The sequence below is a fragment of the Uranotaenia lowii genome, chromosome 3, assembly GCF_029784155.1.
Source record: "Uranotaenia lowii strain MFRU-FL chromosome 3, ASM2978415v1, whole genome shotgun sequence".
Lineage (NCBI taxonomy): Eukaryota > Metazoa > Arthropoda > Insecta > Diptera > Culicidae > Uranotaenia > Uranotaenia lowii.
In genome coordinates, this window is record NC_073693.1 from 12296062 (window position 1) to 12317213 (window position 21152).

The 21152-nt window shown below is 43.2% G+C and overlaps 5 protein-coding genes across 8 annotated transcripts in view; 1 reads left to right on the top strand and 4 right to left on the bottom strand.

Moving 5' to 3' along the window:
* Positions 1-4632, bottom strand: part of LOC129757816 (neurexin-4) — a 58474-nt gene extending 53842 nt beyond the window's left edge. For all 4 annotated transcript variants that reach the window (XM_055755138.1, XM_055755136.1, XM_055755139.1 and 1 more), the window contains exon 1: positions 4279-4632. In XM_055755138.1, the coding sequence (XP_055611113.1) occupies positions 4279-4351 (73 nt within the window). In that variant the 5' untranslated portion in view covers positions 4352-4632. The remainder of the gene's footprint in view (positions 1-4278) is intronic.
* Positions 4633-6033: 1401 nt separating this feature from the next.
* Positions 6034-11364, bottom strand: LOC129751976 (uncharacterized). Its single transcript, XM_055747770.1, has one exon. The coding sequence runs from the start codon at positions 11362-11364 to the stop codon at positions 6034-6036; it is 5331 nt and encodes a 1776-aa protein (XP_055603745.1).
* Positions 11365-11565: 201 nt separating this feature from the next.
* Positions 11566-16278, bottom strand: LOC129751344 (chromatin assembly factor 1 subunit B). The gene is made up of 4 exons (XM_055746788.1): positions 16054-16278; positions 14613-14805; positions 14040-14553; positions 11566-13750 (listed from the first exon to the last, which is right to left on the bottom strand). The coding sequence occupies exons 1-4, from the start codon at positions 16186-16188 to the stop codon at positions 11953-11955; spliced, it is 2640 nt and encodes an 879-aa protein (XP_055602763.1). The 5' UTR covers positions 16189-16278; the 3' UTR covers positions 11566-11952.
* A 2284-nt stretch (positions 16279-18562) lies between these two features.
* Positions 18563-21152, top strand: part of LOC129751345 (peroxiredoxin-2-like) — a 6446-nt gene continuing 3856 nt past the window's right edge. Inside the window, exons 1-2 of the mRNA XM_055746789.1 lie at positions 18563-18991; positions 19056-20048. Coding sequence (XP_055602764.1) covers positions 18698-18991; positions 19056-20048 — 1287 coding nt within the window. The 5' untranslated portion in view covers positions 18563-18697. The remainder of the gene's footprint in view (positions 18992-19055; positions 20049-21152) is intronic.
* Positions 20145-21152, bottom strand: part of LOC129751347 (vacuolar protein sorting-associated protein VTA1 homolog) — a 2025-nt gene continuing 1017 nt past the window's right edge. Inside the window, exons 2-3 of the mRNA XM_055746791.1 lie at positions 20852-21152; positions 20145-20791 (exon numbers count right to left, since the gene is read on the bottom strand). Coding sequence (XP_055602766.1) covers positions 20499-20791; positions 20852-21152 — 594 coding nt within the window. The 3' untranslated portion in view covers positions 20145-20498. The remainder of the gene's footprint in view (positions 20792-20851) is intronic.

The following is a 21152-nucleotide window of genomic DNA, read 5'->3' on the forward strand; positions in this document are numbered from 1 at the left end:
AATTATTTGACAAGAATGACCGGGCTATTAAACGACGATTTCCGCAACTACAGAGTGACTAAACTCCCTCCGTTTCGAAGCGTTATTTGATACTTTTTGCAATTTGGAAGCGTGTAACTTTGTCTAGAGATTTCCAAGCGAATTGTTTTTTTGGAGAATTATGCTTAACATGCCACAGTAAACGAAAATTACCGAGTTCGGTAATTTTTTTACCGAAATCCTAACATGTGTAAATCGTTAAACTGTTCGGTAATTGTTTCGGTAAAAAATAATCGAACATCGGTAAATGGAGAATCGATTTACCGATGTTCGTTTATTTTTTACCGAAAAAAAATACCGAACAGTTTAACGATTTACACCTGTTAGGATTTCGGTAAAAAAAATTACCGAACTCAGTAATTTTCGTTTACTGTGATGGATCTGAACAATCTTTCCTCAAATAAAAAAATCGCTTGAGGTTTTCCCAAAAACCCGCATGTTTAGACAAATTACCGTTAAAAAAGTGTTTGAAACTGACATCGCCAGGACCATAAAGAGCACCATCATGCGCGTGAAATTTGATACTATATTTGAGTACCGTTACGCCTCGTGGGGTGGTTGCTTTCTACTCATGTGTTTAACCAGAAGCCAAGAGGCCATCATCGGCGGGAAACCATAACAGTTGTAAATTAAATCTGGCGTTACCACCACAGATTTTCGTTGTTTGGCAATTGCCCGCATTTATGTCGCCTTTCGGGTCAGTCACAACCAGCGAGGGTGGATGGGAAACCGGAATACCGAATTTGCTAATGCGCATTGGTTGGCATCGATCGGGATCGAATTTCCGGGGAAATTGATTTTAGATTTTGGGGTTTAAATTGATTGTGGCTATAGGTAAGTATATCGGAACATGACACATACAATGTTTCATTTTAACGTAGAATTACGTCTTATGGAAACACAATCGATGTACAAATTGAAATTCTTTATCGAATCTCAAGTCTCGAAAGTTGTTACTTTCAAAGACATCCTAATTAAAGGACATTACGATATTGTCAATCTGTTACCGAGCAACCGATCAAGACTATTTAAATGATTTTTCATAATACGAACATCTATTCCAACCCACATGTCTATGCCCAGTTCAAAGATTCTTCTTGTGATTTTTCAGGATTTGCCTGATTTTTGAGGGTCACTCCTGATAACCTGATAAGCCTCGTTTTTTCCCTGATTTTTTGGAAATAATCCTAATTTTGCCTGATTTTTGGTTTTTACAGAAAATTTTTACAGATCCGTTCAAAACTCAATAGAAATTCAGTGCTTGCTCGTCGTCATTCCAACTTTGAACTCAATCACTCTGTTGGATTCAAATCTTCTATCAATGTTTCATAGCTGGTTTTAGGAGATTTTCGCCTCGAATTTTTTTGTCAGATTTTGTCTATCGCACCCAATTGCATAATCTGCAAAATAATAAGTATGGAAACGGAATAAACAATTGATTTATGTTTCAAAGTCAGCAATTTAGTCAGATTTATTTTTTTATCAAAATTAATTGAATAGAGGATTAACAGAAATGAACATTTCTATGGAAATCGAACTTTTTGTTTCAAGTTTCTAAAACTGTTCTTCCTTATCTTTTGCAACGAAAGCTTTCGAATCTGCCACATTTAAGTTTAACTTAGCGAGACCTACTATGAAGAATTTTGTAAAAAGGCTTTGATAAGTATCTCTAAGTCTTGTTTAAACTGATCGACATTTACTCAGTTGTCGCCTCCAAGCGATTGAATTCGCTAAGTCCCAAATTTCACGTCTCCTGAGTAGTTGTTACTCTGATGTTCCGAGTATAATGTGATCAGCAGGGGCCTTCTTCATACATAAGGCGACGTCTGGATAAAAAATCTTAACGGGCGGTGGGTATTTCAAAGTTAGCGAGTAGTGCAACGAACTACATAAAGTGATAAGTTGAAAAAGTTGTGCCTCAAAAGAAAGGAAAAATGGTTAATGGAATTACCGTCATAGTAAAATTGACAAAAGATAGTCTGTTCTTATTCTACGTTATTATAACGGTTATGTTTTCTTAGCTGTATAGCTAAGTAAAGACACAAATTTATTTTGGGCAAATGACAGCAAGACAGCGAGTCGGCTTAAACAGTCATACCTACTGGGTTCTGTCAAAAAGTAGTCATCAATTCCTCCACTTCCACTGTCACTGCAGCAGGATTAAGAAATCTTCAAACCCGACAAAGATTAATGCAGAAGGCCACAAGCGGAAAACAAAAATCCGCATGTCCTCGACCAGGTTAGAACGCTACTGCAGTGTTCTCAAAACAAACGGGGACCTAAGAACCGTGCCACCGTTAAAAGTGAAGCACATAGTTTTGCAAACATGATGGAATAAACATCCACCATATAGATATGCTGACAGTTGGTTCATGTTTGCTCCCAATGGCACATGTGTGTATACATAAACATACCACGTTCACGTACCGGAAAGCTGACTTTTGGAATAAGCCGACGACCGAGAGGGAAGAATTCGCCGGGGGCAAAAGCCATTGAATTTCGGTTTGTTGATCACAAGTTTGAGAAAGTTGGAAAGAGGGTCAACTTTTTCTATGAATCTTATTGTGTTGGAGTGTTTTCCCCATTTGAACCACAAAAATATTATTTTATATTATTAAGTAACGTGTCAGTGAAAAGATAATGAACAATCTTAAGTTCAAGCTTAAATATATAAGCTAAACGTAGAACACAGATAGAAACGGTATTGATGACCATTCATAAACAAATTGCCGTTTTCCGTCGAATTGCCCAAGCGTCTTTCGGGCGCCACGTGCCTGGCACAAGCTAATTACTCTCGCACGACGCGGAGTCGTCCTGATGTGTTATGGGAAAAGTTGACTTCCGTCCAAAGCATAACAGCAAACGAAATTTACACAGATTATGTCCTTCTATGTGTCTTTTTTCCGAAGGCCAGATAAGATCAATCGTTTCCTTGACCCTAACTATGATTTTATATCGATGGGCTGACGTTAAATCAATAAAGCACAATCACAATCACAATTCCTCGCCGTGTGCCGTCGTTCGTCCGGATGCGATTATCGATTTTCTCCCGGAGAGCCGGGAAAAATCACTTCCCCACTCACACAGTGGCACCAGGAGTTTTTCTCCCCAAACAAAAATCTTCTTGGCTTTATACACACATAACGTGCCCGGAGACTGCCGGCATTATCCTGCAGCATCCCAGCCAGCATCATCATTATTCTCGTTCCGTACACCGGTGCCCTTATTCTTGCGGGATATGGATAGGTGTGCGCAGATCCTTTCGGTCACGTAGATGCGGCCGTTGATTGAACCGGCATTTTCCAGACACCGGCCACGTGCACTTTTTTCAGAAATCAACTCCTTTTTCTTGTTTTTAATGTTTATATGATAATTTTCGATTCGTTGAATCAAGTTGAAGAAACTTGATTTCGATCGACTGGTAAAACGCTAAGGAGTGGCATGTCTTTCTTTTCTATATGTGGTCATTACTTCAGTCAGACGACGACGACGACGACGACGACGATGACATCGGCTAGACCTACGTTGTGAATCACTTAACACTTCTGATTACTCATACACCTTTTCACGCGAACGTCTCATTGCGTCCCATTGCATTATTGGATGAAATTATTGAACGGTCATTAGAAATTTTCATGGGAGTAATTTCAAATGCTGATCTTTTTTTTTTTGAGAAACATATTATGAATGTTTCCAATTGAAACTCGGGACAGTTTAGTTACTTTAATCACAACAAAAATATCTTTGAGATCTTCATTTCTAAACGCCCAACACTGCTACAGATATGAAAATACCATAAACAATCTTCTCACACCAAGGTGTGGAGTCTCGTAATGACCACAGACTCGTCATCACCCAGAAGGTAACGTCGAAACACGCCCATATCAGTTGGATTATGAAGCACGCGACTCCCTTATCAGTCGCACGAGTAGATAAGGATTGCGTAACCTGATCTAGATCTAAAAACCTTATCTGGAGATGATTATTTACAAACACAGCATTCATTTTTTCGCTTTCCAAAAGGGTACAATAAAGATAAATATGACCACAGGAACGGTATGCAGACAGGTTGCACCATTAGAGACCGTTCGAAGGGAAACTTGAAACCAGTCACCATCACTAACATTTAGCCCCGACCAGGTACACGTACACCAAGCCACACGGAATTCAACGACGATACTTTGTGGGCTTGGTGGGTACCTCGATTGCCCCACAGGGAGTTCACAAACAAACGCTAACCTGCTCTGGTCGAAGGCAGCAAACAGCCCAGGAGCCCTAGAGCTGCCACTGCAAATCCTATTGCTAAATGCATATCCTGGAACCACTTTTAGCAGTGCATTGGCCACTGGTTCAGCTTCCCAAAGAACAACCGCTTCGCAGGTTGTGAATTAAAAATAAAGCACTGCACACACTTGCTCAAATTTGGAGGAAACTCCCGACGACGGCACAGGGTGGCCACACGCACACGCACGCCCGATTTACACGCGACGCGGACACTCTCCGACACACTGCGACGCTAGTGTGTGTGTTCCTATGGAATGTGTGCGAAACCGAGGGACCTTCTCCGTATTTTGCTTCCGATCGCCGCGACGTCCAATCTCAAACTGAGCTGGCTGCGAAAGACATCTCTTCCAAATAGCTTGATTTCACTGCCGGGCGAAGAGAGTCACGTCACTCCGTTGTGTTGTGGAACATATGTTGGTGTCAGCGAAAGAGCGCGCAAGGACACCTGTGGATGAAGGAGTCCGTTACTGGCAACATAGTTTGAAAAATAACCCTGTGGGAAAATTCCTTACAAAATTTTGTGATTTTTTTTTTACTTCATCTCCCCATCTATATATTCTGCTCGGTGCTGAATTTATTAGATGTTGTTTCGACTATTCAAGTTGGACACGATTTTTAATCAAAAAATTATCATACCTACCTACCTAAAGGTCCGGCGCCGATTGACCGACGCATAGGGCTGAGATAAAAGATCTCCACTGCTGGCGATCCGGAGCCAGCGTCTTCACTTGCTGCCAGCCAAGGTTCTCGCCAAAGCTGATTTCAGCGGCTAGACTACGCCGCCACGAGCTTCTGGGTCTGCCTCTTCTTCGATGCCCGTCTGGATTCCATTCAAGCGCCTCTCTGCAATTCTCGATTTCTAGCGTCTTTTGAAGACACCGGCGATGAAGATCCACGTTTGAGATCCAGTTGCCAGGCCACCAAGCGCGGATGATGTTCCGCAGGCAGCGATTCACAAAAACTTACAGTTTTCGCGTCGTCACCGCATATTTACACCAAGTTTCGCACCTTCACAGCAACACGGATTTGACGTTTGAGTTGAAGATTCGGATTTTAGTTCGTAGAAAAACCTGGCGTGAGCGCCAGATGTCGGGTTTCGATGTCTTCCTTGATACCTCCAACAGGCGTAATCTGGCTACCGAGATACTGGAAGCATCCTACTTTCTCAACCTGTTGTCCAGCTACCACGAAATTGGAACGATTTTCTGTGTTGATCTTCATCGATTTGGTCTTTCCGACATTGATTTTGAGACCTGCTGCCTTAGAGGTTTCGGTGAGGTCGTCGAGTTTGTTCTGTAATGTAGCCGTGTAAGAAGATTTTTGAGATGCATTCGTCTTGTCATATCTGGAGTTCCAAGCGGTGACGAAATCGTCATACCATTTTATCACTTTATACCGTCCAGGTTAAAAAAAATAAACACAATAGCCTTTTTCCTACGGGGGATGTGCGTAACTTGGACTGGAAAACGGAGACACTCGGACGAAAAGAAATAACGCGGTACAAACGGATTTTTTACAATACAAAACTTCGACTTTTATTTTCTCTACGTCTGTCTTCTAACAATGCGTTTTTCTAACTGACTCTAATTGCCGTTGGGGCAAATTTTCTTTGTTCTAAGATCAATGTAACTAGACTACACTACAGGTACAGCATTCGTCGGGTGCGTTTAGTGAACGCGAACATGCTCCCCCGCCTTGAGGCCATGTGCCTCAATCCGTTGGTAGTACACAGATCTTCTGGATGGGACGCTGGTATTCCGCATTTCCACGCCTCAAAGTTACGGTCCGGACGACACCTGTCGAGTCCGGGTGCACCTCCATGATTCGAGCCAACTCCCACTGCGCCGGAGGAGTGTTGTCGTTCTTCACCAAAACGAGCTGGTTTCGCAGAAGATTCGCTTCGGTGATGCGCCACTTTGAACGGAGTTGTAGACTGGCCAAGTATTCGTCACGCCACCTGTTCCAAATTTCGGTTGTCTTCTTGTGCAGCAGCTGCCACTTGTCCAGTCGGTTGACTGGCACATGTTTCAGTCCAGGTTCAGGAAAAAGATTCAACGGTTGACCCACCAGGAAGTGGCCTGGGGTCAGCGCATCGCAGTTTTCGGGATCAGTCGAAAGTGGGCAAAGCGGGCGGGAATTCAGGCATGCCTCCACTTGACTTAGCAGGGTTGTCAAATCTTCGAATGTCATGGCTTCTGGTCCGGCCACGGCAATAATATGTTTCTTGACGCTCTTGACAGCAGCTTCCCAGATTCCGCCACGATGGGGAGCGGAAGGCGGATTGAAAACCCATCGGATGCAGCGGTTGGACAAGAAACGATTTGCTTGAGTATTGTGGGTTTCGAGTGCGGCTTGTAGCTCCTTCAACCAACGATCGGTTCCAAGAAAGTTGGTGCCGTTGTCTGACCAAATTTCGTTCGGGTATCCACGTCTGCTGATGAACCGTTTGAGGGCACTGATGAAGGTGTTCGTCGATAAGTCGCTTGCTGCCTCCAAATGCACCGCCTTGGTTGACATGCAGACAAAAACTGCAAGATAGCCTTTCGTTGTCTTGACACCACGCACGCAAGTAGCGCGCAGCAGAAGTGGGCCGGCGAAGTCCACGCCGACGTGTGAGAATGCTCTGGTTGCCATTACCCGCGACAATGGCAAGCTCCCCATCAATTGCACAGCTGTTCTTCCCTTCAATCGGACACACCGGGTGCAGCTCTGCACGGTGCGACGAATTGCCTTTTGGAGACCGACAATCCAATAACGCTGGTTGACTGTCGATGTAAGCAGCTTGGCTCCCGCATGAAGATTTCGAAGGTGTATTGTTCTTAGCAGAAGCTCAGTGAATCGATGGTCACGAGGTAAGATAATTGGGTGTTTAAGATCGTATGGGTAAGAGGAATTTTGCAATCTACCTCCTACACGCAGAGTTCCGGTACCGTCTAAGAAAGGATGAAGTGACGATAGCTTGCTTTTGGGTGATAATTCGTTGCCTTTGAACAGCTGATCGATTTCATTCTTGAAGGCTTCGTGTTGAGCTGCTCGGGCCAGTTGATTGTCGGCTTGGTAGAGTTCTTCTGGGGTCAACGTTGATTCGAAAGTGGTCTTGGTTCTCATTCGTAGACAATAACGGTTCACGTACGCCAGGGCGCGCACGATCAGCACATAATCAGAGCGCCGCTCCAACAATTCCAATTCGGTGTCGTAGTTTTGTCGCAAGGCAATAGTCGTAGAATGCAGTGTCTTCACCTTACGCTCTTCGAGAAGATCGACATCTTCAATAATTTCGGCGGGCAATAATTTCCAGGTTTCTTTGTCTTGGCGTAACCACTTCGGACCTTGAAGCCACAACTCGTGCTCCACGAGTTCCTTGGGAGAGAGACCGCGGGACGCACAGTCTGCAGGATTTTCGGTGCTACTAACATGGTTCCAACAATGTCGAGGCAAAACTTTCAAAATTGCTGCTGTTCGGTTGCCGACATATGTTTTCCACTTGCGGGGCAAAGCTGAGAGCCATTGGAGAACGATGGTACTATCTGTCCAAGCCCAGCACTCTACCTTGAGGTGCTCGAAAGCTGACACCACTCGTTCCATCAGGTCTGCAAGGAGCGCAGCCGCGTTCAGCTCGAGGCGAGGGAGCGACACTTGTTCGAGAGGAGCAACTTTTGTTTTCGCTGCCAGGAGGGTGACCACAATGTTGCCTTTTTCGTCGGTTGCTCTTGTGTATACCACAGCACTGCAGGCGGCCTCGGAGGCATCGGAGAAGCCGTGCAATTCTACCTTACCATCGAAATTCGCTGCGAATCGGGGTATTCGGATCTCTTCGAGTTGGTGGAGATTGTCTTTGATTGCGTTCCACGTCAACTCAATAACTGGTGGTAGTGGATCGTCCCAGGAAGTGCTATACAGCCAAAGTTGTTGGAAAAGAATCTTGACGCTGATAGTCACCGGTGCTAGCCATCCAAACGGGTCGAACAGTTTGGAAGAATCAGATAGGAATTGCCTTTTGCTGCTCACCTCGGTGGCATCGAGGTTAACCTTGAACGAGAAACTGTCTTCCACGGGTCTCCATTGGATACCGAGCGCCTTGGTACACCCCATGTGTTCGGCCAGTTTGACGTCGACTGGCGCTTGCTGTTCTGCAGAATTTTCTTGGAGGATTTCTGGACAGTTCGACGACCATTTCCGCAGGTGGAAACCTGCTGAGGAAAATACTTCAACCAATTGTTCCTTAAGCCCCTTGGCTCCATCGACGCTTTGCGACCCGGACAACAAGTCGTCAACGTATGTGCCCAGTTCTACTTGCTCTGCTGCTTCTGGATAAACTTCTTTGTATTTTCGTGCTGCTTCCTTCATCGATTCGATCGCCAAAAACGGAGCACTCTTCGTCCCGTACGTAACAGTTCGCAATCGATAATGCTTGATCGGTTCTTCTTCGGATTCACGCCATACGATTCGCTGGAAGTCTCTATCTGCCTCGTGTACCAACACCTGACGGTACATTTTCTCGACGTCCGCCGTAAATGCCACTTGTTTTGTGCGGAATCGGAGAAACACATCAAAAAGCTCTTGATTCACGTTTGGTCCAGCGAGAAGTTTATCATTGAGGGAAACACCAGTGGATGACGCGCTAGAGGCGTCGAAAACCACCCTCAATTTGGTAGTGGTGCTTTCGGTTTTCACAACAGCGTGATGTGGGAGGTAAAAACACTTGCTAGTTTCTACGCTGACTTCGTCTGCTGGAACTTCCTCCATGTGGTTCAGGGCCAGGTATTCACGAAGGAATTCCGAATACTGTTTGTGGAACTCTTGATTTTGTCGGAATCGCTTTTCCATGGATCGCAATCTCCTTACAGCTGCGGTAAGAGATTCACCCAATGCTGGTTTCGAATCGTCGAACGGGAGTCGCACGATGAAACGCCCTGATTCGTCACGAGAGAGCGTGGAACGAAAGTAGTCGACTGTCTTTTGCTCGGAGGAAGTAAGTTGCTTCGCCTTCGGAACTTCTTCCTGCTCCCAGAATTGTCGCAAAGTTTGATTGATATCCAGATCCGTATACAGATTGACAATCGAAAAGTTGACTTGGAGATCTGCTTGGATGCCATGATTGCCGGACACGACCCAGCCGAAAATCGTATTCTGTGCGACAGGAACTCCACATTCGTCCTTGACTTGACCTGCCTCCAGCAGAGCAAGAAAGACATCAGAACCCAGAATGATGTCGATGGGTCCTGGTTGGTTGAAACCCGGATCGGCAAGGCTTTGTTGGATTTGCTCGCAGAGTAGACTCGGATTAACCTTCAGATGCTGTGCTGGCAACGTTGACGTAAGTTTGCCCAGCACGACGGCACAAGTTCGCAGCACAATCGTATCGCTGAAACGACTAGCTACTGACAGCTTCACTAGACCGCGGGATGTTCCCGCTGGTTGTTGGCCAATTCCAGAAACCACCACCTTGGTGTTTGTGCGTGGCAGTCGGAGCTTGTTGACGCAAATTTCAGAGATCAGCGATGCTTGAGATCCGGAATCGATCAGTGCGCGTGCTTGATGGAAGTTGCCGTCGAATCCTTGTACTCGGACGATTGCTGTTGGCAGGACTCCCACTATCCGACGAGGCGATACTGGAACTTGAGCGACGTTGATGTTGACTACGTTGTTCTCCTCGGGATTCTTCAGCAGTTGCTTACTGTCACCACTCGGTGCTTGATCCGGAACGCTGTTCGACGGGCACAATAATGTGTGGTGACGTTGTTTGCAATCTGCTGTTCTACACACTGATTTTGATTGGCACTGTTTCACTGTATGCGAATTTCGCAGGCAATTATAACACAATCGTTCTTTTTGCACTAATTCACGTTTACTTTTCAAGTTCATGTTCTTAAAATCACTACACTGGTAAATCGGATGCTCACTGGAGCATTTCGCGCACTTTTGTTTATTTTCAGTTGCAGTTGTATGCAACGTTTGCACTTTTCTGCCGCCTTGAAACTGCTTCTTCTCGAACTCCTTCTTCCCCGTTGTCACTTCCATCCTCGAGAAAGCCGTGCATGTTTCCAATGCATCGCACCGGTTGTCGAGGAATTCCAGGAACTGCTCGAAGGATGGGTTCTCGACTTCGGTTATCCGTTGGGCCCAGAGCGAACGAGTTTCCTTGTCAAGTTTCTCCAAAACCAGGTGAATCAGCCACGGGTCACGAGTGTTGTATTCTGCTCCCAATGCATTTAATTGTCGGACGACATCATCGGATGTTGCAACAAGTTTTCTCAGGCTTTGCGGGGTGGTAGCAGAAACTGCTGGCTGATCGACAAACTCACGGACAAGAGCAAAAACGGTGTACTTTTTCTTGTCGTAGAAACTTGTGAGTGCTTCCCACGCTTCCATATAGTTGGCATCTGATATCGGAAAAGAACTCACCATACGCTTGGCATCACCTTCAAGGTAGGGTATCAGATACTGCATCTTGAGCGAGTCTCTTAGGTCGTTGCGAGAATGGATAGTCGTTTCATAAATATCTTTGAACGACCGCCAATGTTTGCGCTCTCCAGAAAAAGTGGGAACACTGATAGATGGAAGCTTTACGTTGATGAGGGGTGCCGTGTTCGATACCTGACTCGTTGCTTGCTGCAAATGGGCTCTTTGTTCGTTTTGCTGCATCATCATCTGGCGTTGCGTTTCCATGAGCAACTGCATGGCTTGCTTCAGATCGCCGCATGTTTCGGAAAGTCCTCTTTCGCTTGTCGTCGACCTAACCTCACTGTTTCGAATTTCACAGTCTACGATGTAAGACTCCAGACTGTCTTTCGCACGGTAGTACAGATCGGAAAACTCTTTCCGGACATCATGAACAGATGCTAACACTTCCGGATCCGTTTGGTTCTCCTCGATTTCCGACTGCGTGTTCCGGAACTTTCCAGCAAGTTCCTTTAGCTGCTCGAGCCGGTCCAACGCTTCACTACGGGATGCCATCCGATCGTGAATGGCTTCGGCTGCCGAGAGCTCTCCTTTTAATTGCACTAGAACCGAATTACGACGCGAAATTAGTTTTTCCATCGCGATTCCTTCTATCCGACGCTGAAGGACCAAAAAATGTGCGTAACTTGGACTGGAAAACGGAGACACTCGGACGAAAAGAAATAACGTGGTACAAACGGATTTTTTACAATACAAAACTTCGACTTTTATTTTCTCTACGTCTGTCTTCTAACAATGCGTTTTTCTAACTGACTCTAATTGCCGTTGGGGCAAATTTTCTTTGTTCTAAGATCAATGTAACTAGACTACACTACAGGTACAGCATTCGTCGGGTGCGTTTAGTGAACGCGAACAGGGGACGATAACTAAAAGCGACGGATCTTGTTGGAGGTTGAGAAGAAAGAGTCGTTCCTTTAGTCCTATGAACTAAAAAGAAATCCATTGATGTGTTGGTATAATATTTCGAGTGGTTCGAGAGTGTGATAAGTAAATGCACCGTGGTAACAGGAATATGAAAAAAAAAACCAAAAATGCCTTCGGATACAACAACTCTAGATTTTTACCTGGGAACAAAATTATATTGATCTAAATCTAAATAACTATGCGTTCGCACTAATAAAAAGGAAAGGACCACAATCAAACTTACGCTAACAAAACACACTTCCCTCAGAGCAACTTCTTCTTGGACTTCGGGGTCGAGAGCGTTCGAAACTCGACCCGCCGAGGCGTCTTCGGAGTCGTGGTTGCCGATGCATTCGGATCGGTGTCGTCGTTGTCGTTGTTTGTATTCTTGTTGTGTTCACCACGCTTGTCCTCTTCTGGTTTTGCGGCCGTCGGTGTGTCTTCTTCGTCGTCCGAGATTACCAGTTTGAAATCTTGCGTGTGTTCACCACCACATTCCGCCAGGGAGTTGGTGTTTGGGAGTTTCGGCGCTGCCGTCGGTTTAGGTTGGTCGATCGGCCAGGTATCGACGGCTTCATCTTCGTCGATCGAAGGCGCCTGTTTGCTGGTGGACGAATTCGAACCGGAGTTAAGGCATCGCGGTTGACGGCGAACGGCGATCGGGGTGGCTGCCTTCTTTGAACCTGTTTTGGGAGTTGTAATGTCTTTGTCGTTGGTTTCGGAGGTCGTTGATGAAGGAGTATCGGTCGGCGTTCTGGGATGACGGCGTACAGCGATCGGGGTAACCGGACGATTTTTCTTGGACGGACTTTCGAACTTGGTATCGCTACTGATAATTTTTTCAGCCTCGATTATTATTTCCTTAGCTGGTTGCACGATTTTTTCGTCTGACGTTTTGACCGGAGGAATTTCTTTAACGATTATTCCCGAACTTGATTCATTGGAATCAAGCGCAATCCGACGTACTGTTATCGGTATGGTTTCTTCCGATGCATCACTTTTTTCAGCACTGTTAGATCGAGGTCGCTTACGAGATTCTTCTTCGCTTTCTTTGTTCTTAGATTTAACAGCGCCATCGTCGTCTTGTAATTTGCGTTTAGAAAGAACTGCTACGTTTCCGTTTGACTGTTCTTCAACTTCTTTAGGTTTTCTACGAAAGGCTATTGGTTGTGCTACTTTATCGTCATTCTTGTTTTTCGTTCCGTCTTCCTTGCTATTTTTATTTTCTTCTGACTCTTTAGGCTTCCTGCGGAAAGCTATCGGTTGAGCTACCTTTTCATTCGATTTTTCCTTAGTGTCTTCAGATTTTTTGTTATCATCGTCATCAGGCTTTGGTTTCCTGCGAAAAGCTATCGGTTGAGCTACTTTTTCATCAGATTTGTCTTTTGTTTCCACTGTCTTTTTATCATCATCGCCATCCGGTTTGGGATTCCTTAGAAAAGCTATTGACTGGGCTTTTTTGTCTTCATTTTTTTCATTTGCCTCCGTTTCTTCGGTCTTTTGATTTTCATCCGAGCTCTTGGGTTTTCTACGGAAAGCAATCGGTTGTGCTACTTTATCGTCTGTTTTCTTCGAGTCATTTTCGTTACTCTTTTCCGGTTCTTCGACAACCGATTCCAATTTTGTAACTTCCTTTTCCTTCTCTTCGTCCTTTCCATCCTTAGATTTCTTTCTACCGGCCGTAGCTTTCTTGGTAGGAGTCTTTTCCTTTTCGAAAATTTCCCCAGGCTCCGGAATGTGAATTTCACCCAGCTCTCCATCAGCGAAGGAAATCATGGAACAGAACCCGTCAGTTGAGGACACAATCAAAATCTTTCCGTCGGACGACCAGGATAAATCCGTCAACCGGGTATAGTGAATGTTGGAAATTAATCCAAACGGTGTGCGCTGTTGGGTGTCATACAAGTAAACCGAGCTCTTGGTTGCAACGGCAAAGATCATTCGATAGGCCAGCGGAATAATAGGAGCCTTGTCCTCCGGATGCGGTCGCAATTTGAAGAAACTAGGACAAAAACGAACGGCCACGGTGTACTGATCCGGTGATGGAAGCGTGATCGCTGGTCTGTTGAATATGGAAAGACAAAACTTCATTAACAAAATTATAGCTTTTTTTTTCCGGGATTTTAAGCCCAATGGAAAATTATAGCTTGTTGTCTGCACTCGTTGAAGAATAACGCTGAAATAAACTAATTTTCACTTTTCGTTTTACATGTCCCTAGATTATTGTTTCCACTCCTCAAACTTCCAATATCATTCAGTGGTTTAGGAACTTTAAGCTTCAACTTTAAGAAATTTAAAAAAGTTTTTTACATATTTTATATGCTTAGACTTATAGCGTTTATTCTACTTACTGTTTCAATGAGTTCCTCGTATAGATGTATGTAGTGTTCAAAGGCTTAGGAACACCTTCAATCTCAGCTACGCCAGATGGAGTCACTATCAAATTACCATCGGGACTGAAGCTCAACCTTCGGAAGAACGTCTGCAGCGTATCGTCATGGTAGAGTCGAACCGTTTTTCCGTGCAGCGGAGAGTCTTTCGGAACCGGCAAAAGACACTTGTTGTTCCTGGTGAGCACTTTCTTGGACTGAAGATCGAAAACTCGGAAGAACCGATCCGTGCTCAAAGTTGCCAGGTATTGGTTTTTCGGATCCCAAGCCACTCCTTGCACGAATCCCTTATGGTCCGAATAAATGTGATGGGATTTACCCTTATTCACGTCCCAAACCATGGCAGTATTATCAACGGATCCACTGCTCAGGAACAAAGAATTGGGCGACCAACACAGGTCGTACACATCTTCCATGTGACCCCTGAGAATTTTCAGCGTTAGCCAAATTTCTTTGTCTTGTTCGTTGGTTGTATCTGAGAAATACAAAACAAATTTAAAAAAAGTTCCTTTACATTCGACATCTTCAACGTACCCAAAATGTTGACAACCTCAGTTTCGCCCTTCTGTTTCCAGATGAAGATTACACTCTCGTCGTCACCGGACGCCAGCAGCTCTCCATTCGGAGACCACCGAACGGCATTAACGGCTCGCTGGTGCCGCGTCAAGTCTGCAGCCAAATCCAGGGAAATCGTTCCACAGTCAGCGTTTTGGGTCATGTGCCAAATCTGAAACAAGATTTTAAAGAACAATTTCTATTTATTGAAGCTTATATCCGCATCACGCGTTAAAATAATTTGGTCGGTATAAAATGTTATTAATTACTGAATTAATCTATGCTTAGTGTTTTTTATCAGCATTACATGAGTTTGAATTATCCCTAAGGTTCCGACGAAGGCATGGTTTAAGCATTTTAACATGAGTCGCGATTTCATTTGCGTGGTTCCTCGGCTCATGTCAAATCACTGCCGGCTTGACGCGCATTTGTTTCGTATACAACTAGTCACAAGCAATGTTTGTGTTTGTGGGGATGGCTACCACGACATTGATCATGTTGTGTGGACGTGTGAACGGTTTGATCGATCGAGGGCTTGGGTACTGGATACCCTTAGGGCCCGACGTAAACTACCTGGTGTTCCAATTCGAGACATCTTGGCAAACTTAGATCTTGAATATTTGTACCCTATATAGGTACAAATATCTTAAAATGTCTGACCTGGTCGTTTAGTCCTCTTCTCCTCTGTCTTTACTCTATCTAATGCTCTTTTCGTCTATTCATTAGAACAACCTCTCGTCCGACCGGTTCGATAACACCGGAAAGAAGGCTGGCCAGGAAGACAATACCTGAGGTAGCTAACGAAACCACGCTACAGGAAGCCACCACCAACCCAAGACGGAAATCTGTACTCGAGAGCGACCCTACACAATCCTGTTTCCTTTCCTCTAATTAAATTAATTAACAGTTGAGTAGCCGCGACGATTACGGCCCCCTCTTACTAACATCACACAAAAGTTAAAATTATACTCGGCACAAAAAAAAACTTTATGAGTTAAATGCCTTAATAAAACTACTTGTAATTAAAACATGAGTTTGAAAATGAAAACAGGTTCAGGTTCGAAAAAAAAACTTTAAAGTGATCTCACTAATCGATGAGAATCAAACCTACTAAATTACATTGAAAAAAGAAAAATTCCACACAAATCATTTGAAACGAAACGGACCAAAAATCCCAACAGGTTTCGGAAATGGAGACAATTCATTGACAACTGATTGAGAAAGATCTTGTTGAATAATGGATTGCCATTTCACATTCAACTTCAAATTAATACATAAGAATTCAAGACTTTTGTGACGCATCTTTAAGTTGTGAGAAAGTTCGACTTGTTGAGGACAAGTTTTGGCCATGAAGCCAGTCTAAAGTAGACAATCCCAAAGGAAAAAAAAAAAAGAAGTTCGACTTGTTGGGACCACTTACCAAAACATGAGCATCTGTCCCACCGGAAGCCAGCCGGTAGAAATCGTTTCGATCGCTGGCACCCTTCGGCTGAATGTCCACACTTAAAACCGGGTCACGGTTGTGCCAGGATATTTCCGGAATTTGGCACTTCATGTTAGCTACGAATTTAGTAGTATTTAACTTCTATTTCAAAGAAATTTAGCCACAACGACGAACCTCTCGAATACGATGCACCGCGGTTGTGAAAATTTTCCCGATGAATCAGGTTTTGAGCGCGTAAAAATGACAACAAAACATTCAAATCGGATTTTTAGGATGAACGCTCAATGAATTTGCGTTCACGCTAACCAGGGCTGCACTCCGGGAGAACTCAAAATTAGATCTCATTTTAGTGTGAAAATTTAACACAGTTTTATGTTTTCAAATACCAAACAACTTTTACTGGCAAAACCACTGCCATTTAATAAAGTGTAAAGGAAATATGAAAATTCCAACCCCACTTTCCTTTTCTGATATCAAATATATTGTTTTATTTTTTGTAATTTTTATTTTAAATTTTTTTTTATTAAAATAAGAAGTTCAGAAATATTGATTAACGTCAGGTAAAACTTAAGTTATTTTATAACTTTTCATTTTCAGCTAGTTAAAAGCTGTTTTAAAAAATATGTTAAGTATTGTAATTTTCTTCTTCTTCTTCTTCTTCTTCTTTCTGATTCGGAGCTGGTGCTCCTTGGGGAGGGCTAGTAACTGCACAGCAAAAAATTTCTAAAAGTACACGGAATCTAAAACACGAGTGATCTATTTTTTCTTGAGTGTAATTACAAAAAGATGTAATTTTAAACTTCTTTCGATGTAATATTAGTCTATTTTCTAAAATTGAATAGAAATAAACTGTTTTGATTTAATTTTACACTGCATCATGCAAAAATCGACTGGTCAATGAAATTTATATCACAAACAGTGTAAAATTATATCTGTTTGATTTAAAATTGAATGCAAATATTTAAATTGTGCCTTTTTATATTTCAAGTTAGTTTTCGCGTCGGGCACAAAGTAAACAAGTCGAAAAATTATTCGGAAACGACAACGAGTCATTCAAAGGCGTAGCTACAGGAGCACTTTAAGAGTCTTTAAAGTAGTAAGTTTATGAGACGTGAAATGAAGAATATGGTTGAAACTGATAAGTTTTCTCTCCATTACAGCAAGGTCAGATTTTTCGCAGCGGCTGATATCCGGCCAGTGATTATCCGGAGAAACTTTTGTCAGAACAATTCGAGTGTACAGGATGCTGACCGAAAAATTATGATTTCCGCAACCATTCGAGGAAAAACATCCCCGTGCTGAGAATCATCGGATGCAACAACAATATCACCCTGACGCTTTCCGAATGGTTATTTTTTATGTTCAGTTTTGGAAATAAATGTGAATTAAAAATGATACATGCAGCGTATTTATTCAAGACAAAAGCAAAAACCTTAATATTCAGAAAAAATATCAATATTTACGATAATAAATTTTAAAATTTACATCCCTGTGTATTTTTACACGACGGCTTTTGTGATCCAATCTCGTGCATAGATTTCGATCTAAATTTACACGCCTCAAAAATTACATCCTCGAAAAAAATACACCGTGATAGAATTTTACATCAAAATCGATGTTCCGTTTTCGTGCATCGTTTTCGATCTAAATTTACACGAATTTTTCTTGCAGTGTGGACTATATGCCCTGCGGTTGATAAAGCGATTGTACGCGTTTTCAGAGGTTGTAATTTTCTTTAATAACTAGATTCGCGTGCACATTTTTCATCTGTCAAAAATTTACAAAAAAAAAACTGTTTCACACTTTGTTTTGTACGTTCTTAAATTATTTGTGTACTCATGCATATCAGCTAACCACTTTGCACATTGCAAAATTGATGATTCATCCCTTGAAATTTTTGTATGCGCAAACTCTGTAGCACGAGAAGAAAATCACATTTTGTTTATCGCATAAAATTTATTCATTGTTTCACGAAGTTTGCCACTAAATATACTAGCTAAATAGTTTGTTTTACGTCTGAACATAAATAAATACAATGTTTGTAAACCTGAAATTTCATGCATGCATGCATGCATGCGCAGTTATTTTGGAATATCTACTGGCTATAGATGTTTTAGTACAATTTTTACTCAAATTTACATTTCTTTATACAAAAGTGTATCTTGTGAAGCCAGTGGATGAACCAATAGCGTTCATTCATGAACCAATTTGAATGTTTCGAATTTTTTTTTTCGTAATCGCTTTTCTGGTGGCGTCCAGGGTTATTAAAAACACAAGGCTCTCCGACTTTTACTGTAAAAAGGCGAGATGTGCGCAGGGCGCTCAATGAGTTTGTTTACAAACAAAAGAATATTTTCTCAGCTGTTTAGTGGTTTGTTGTAAACAAACTCCACGAGTTCTACAGTTGCAAAACCAACATGGCTGAATCGAGAAATTTGACATACGGAAACACCTCCTACATATACACAACTTGGTGGCGTCTTTTGGAAACTTTGGAAAAGCAAAATATTTCGTTTGATGAAATATAGGTGAAATATTTCACCAAACAGTGATTAAACGTAAAAACGGTGAAAACACTGATAATTTTTAAAATTCTGACAAGCACGGTAGCTTCGATAACATGAGTGATACACCCGAACTAATCGAGGTTGGTTCTGAAATCAGCTTCCGGAAGTCGCAAGGGATCACCGATGAAAAGCTTAAGCGCAAATCGCAACATCCGGTCCGCCAAGAGTTCGATTCCGTTGACGATGGATTCGAATGTCGACATTGCGGTTGGAAAACGACTCGAATGAACGCAACCCGGATGGTGAGGCACATTATCAAATCGTGTCCGGAGGTTCCGCCCAAGCTTCGAGACCAGATGATAGAGCTAAAGCAGAGAACAGAGGACAAGTCAAAGGAATTTAATCTGGTATTTGAAAACTTTATATAAATTGAGATGGAAACTTGAATTTTTCTTATTTATTTCTTTCCAGAAACACAAAAAGAACATGCACAATCTGTTTCACGTAGATAAAAATGATGACAGCAAAAGGATTTGTATATTTTGCCAGTGGAGCACCGTTCGGAATTTGACTCGCATGCGGAACCACATTCTGAACGTCTGTAATAAGGTACCAGAGGAAGTTCAGAGACATTTTCTGTCCCACAGTGAAGAACCAGAAGTTGAGGAATTGGATTCTTCGGAACCGCCTTCGTTTCAGGTTGTGAACGTTGAAGACGAAGGCGATTGGGATGAGCAATTGACAGAAATTCAGGTCATCAATGCAGCTGAAATAACGCCGGAGAAATGTTCCGAAGATGAGGGCAATGACTATGAACCGGTGCAGGAGTTAATGGAGCGTTGCTGCAGTTGGTGTGGTACCGTTTTGGCGGATGGAAGAAGTGAAATACTGGAAGGAAGTGAAGTTTTCTGTTCATCGGATTGCTACAAGAGTAAGCACCCCGAGAAAGAACTCACTCCTCCAGGAGAAAATCGCAAAAGGTCTAGTAGTGTCCTTGCCCATAATGAGTCTACGGATAATCAAGAGCCAGCAAAGAAGTTCAAGTACGTTTTGATCAGGCGAAACCGGAATACGGTCATGCCTGTACTTGTGAAAGAGGAAACTGCCCAATCAGAGCCCATTCCGGATTTTCCATGGAAACAAATTGGTGCCGAAAACACGTTAGAGGATCATGGTTTTCACCATTCGAAGCAGATACATGAATCTGGAGCAGAGGGCGAACGGATTGAGCCAGATCTTCATTTGGCAAACACCACACCTGTGAAAGTCATTGTGCAGAAAGATGTTCCAGAATGTAGCACACCGAAATCGACTTCAGTCGTTAACAATCCTAGTATATTGCTATCTACACCGGAAAAGGCACCATTGCATTTGTCGAATCCCGCGGCACGGATGGCCATCATTCCCAAGGTTTACGCTGGAAAAGCTCCATCTACGATGGCCTATAGATCGCCAGTTCAACGGGTGAGTAGTCAAAATCATTTATTACGTTTTAAAACCGCACATTTCGACAGGACCAATCGAAGGAATTTGGGATTTTAGTTCATTTGCAACATAGCCTTTGAGTACATCTGTTTGTATTTCTATAATATAATTGAATATTGCTGCTTAAACTTCGATTAACGTGACGCTCAAGCTGGTAGTGGTTCTATACAATGTGAGTTCTAAGAATTTATCAACCTTTTGATCAGAAGCCCTTCAAGTTTTGTAAACTGAATTTAACGATGTTGAGTTTTTATTTTGTTAATATTTAAGCGCACACATCAGATAGGAATAGCGAAGAACATAAACCTATCACTTACTACACGTAGTAAATTACAAAAAAACATAAACAAAACACAAATACAATTGAACGCCGACTGTGAGCAAGCCGCGCAAGTCAGCACAAATTTGGCCTCCAAGCCTTTCGCAGATCTAACTATCACGTCCGGTTTGCAGCAAACGCAACGCCTTTTGCAAATTATCGATGGCCGTTTTGACGTCTTCGTAGTTAAGTGCACTTCCGGCCCATTTGCAATACTTCTGGGCTTTGGTCAGCTGGTCTGGTGTCAACTGGACACCGGCAACAGCCACGGCAGCCGGTGGTGCAGCAACCGCCTCCTCGCCCGTGTACGGTTGGAATCCACCGGGCGGTTTCTCCGGCTCGCTTGGTGGCGTTGGCGCTTTGACATTCCGGAATGGATCCGCTGTGGTGAAACTGGTGGGACCTTAAAGAAAATTAACTATCTTTCAGTGGATATGCAAAGATTAATCAGAGGTTAAATAACCTGACGGAGGACCCGAAGGCAATCCCTGATTCGGTGGGGGAAACACATTTAGCCCACCACCGGGTTGCTGTGGGAAGTTTTGGAATCCCATGTTCGGATAGGGCACCGTGGGTTGATGGCTTGGCCCCGGAGCAGGTTCATTTCTTCCCTGATTCTCGTCCGCCCCATCACGATTCAGATTTGCCAGCTCGTTCTCGAACTCATCATCATCTTCTGATTTCATCGGACCTGGCACAGGTGTTTCCCCATTTTTCAAACAATTATGAATATAGGAAGCCTTCCACTTGGCGTACTTCCGATT

Bases quoted from the DNA above. Each gene is read 5' to 3' on its own strand.
- LOC129751976 (XM_055747770.1), bottom strand. From the start codon at position 11,364: ATGGAAAAACTAATTTCGCGTCGTAATTCGGTTCTAGTGCAATTAAAA.
- LOC129751344 (XM_055746788.1), bottom strand. From the start codon at position 16,188: ATGAAGTGCCAAATTCCGGAAATATCCTGGCACAACCGTGACCCGGTT. The intron at 14,806-16,053 runs GTAAGTGGTCCC...ATCTTGTTTCAG, and splicing joins GGACAGATGCTCATGTTTTG to ATTTGGCACATGACCCAAAA. The intron at 14,554-14,612 runs GTACGTTGAAGA...TGTATTTCTCAG, and splicing joins TGAGGTTGTCAACATTTTGG to ATACAACCAACGAACAAGAC.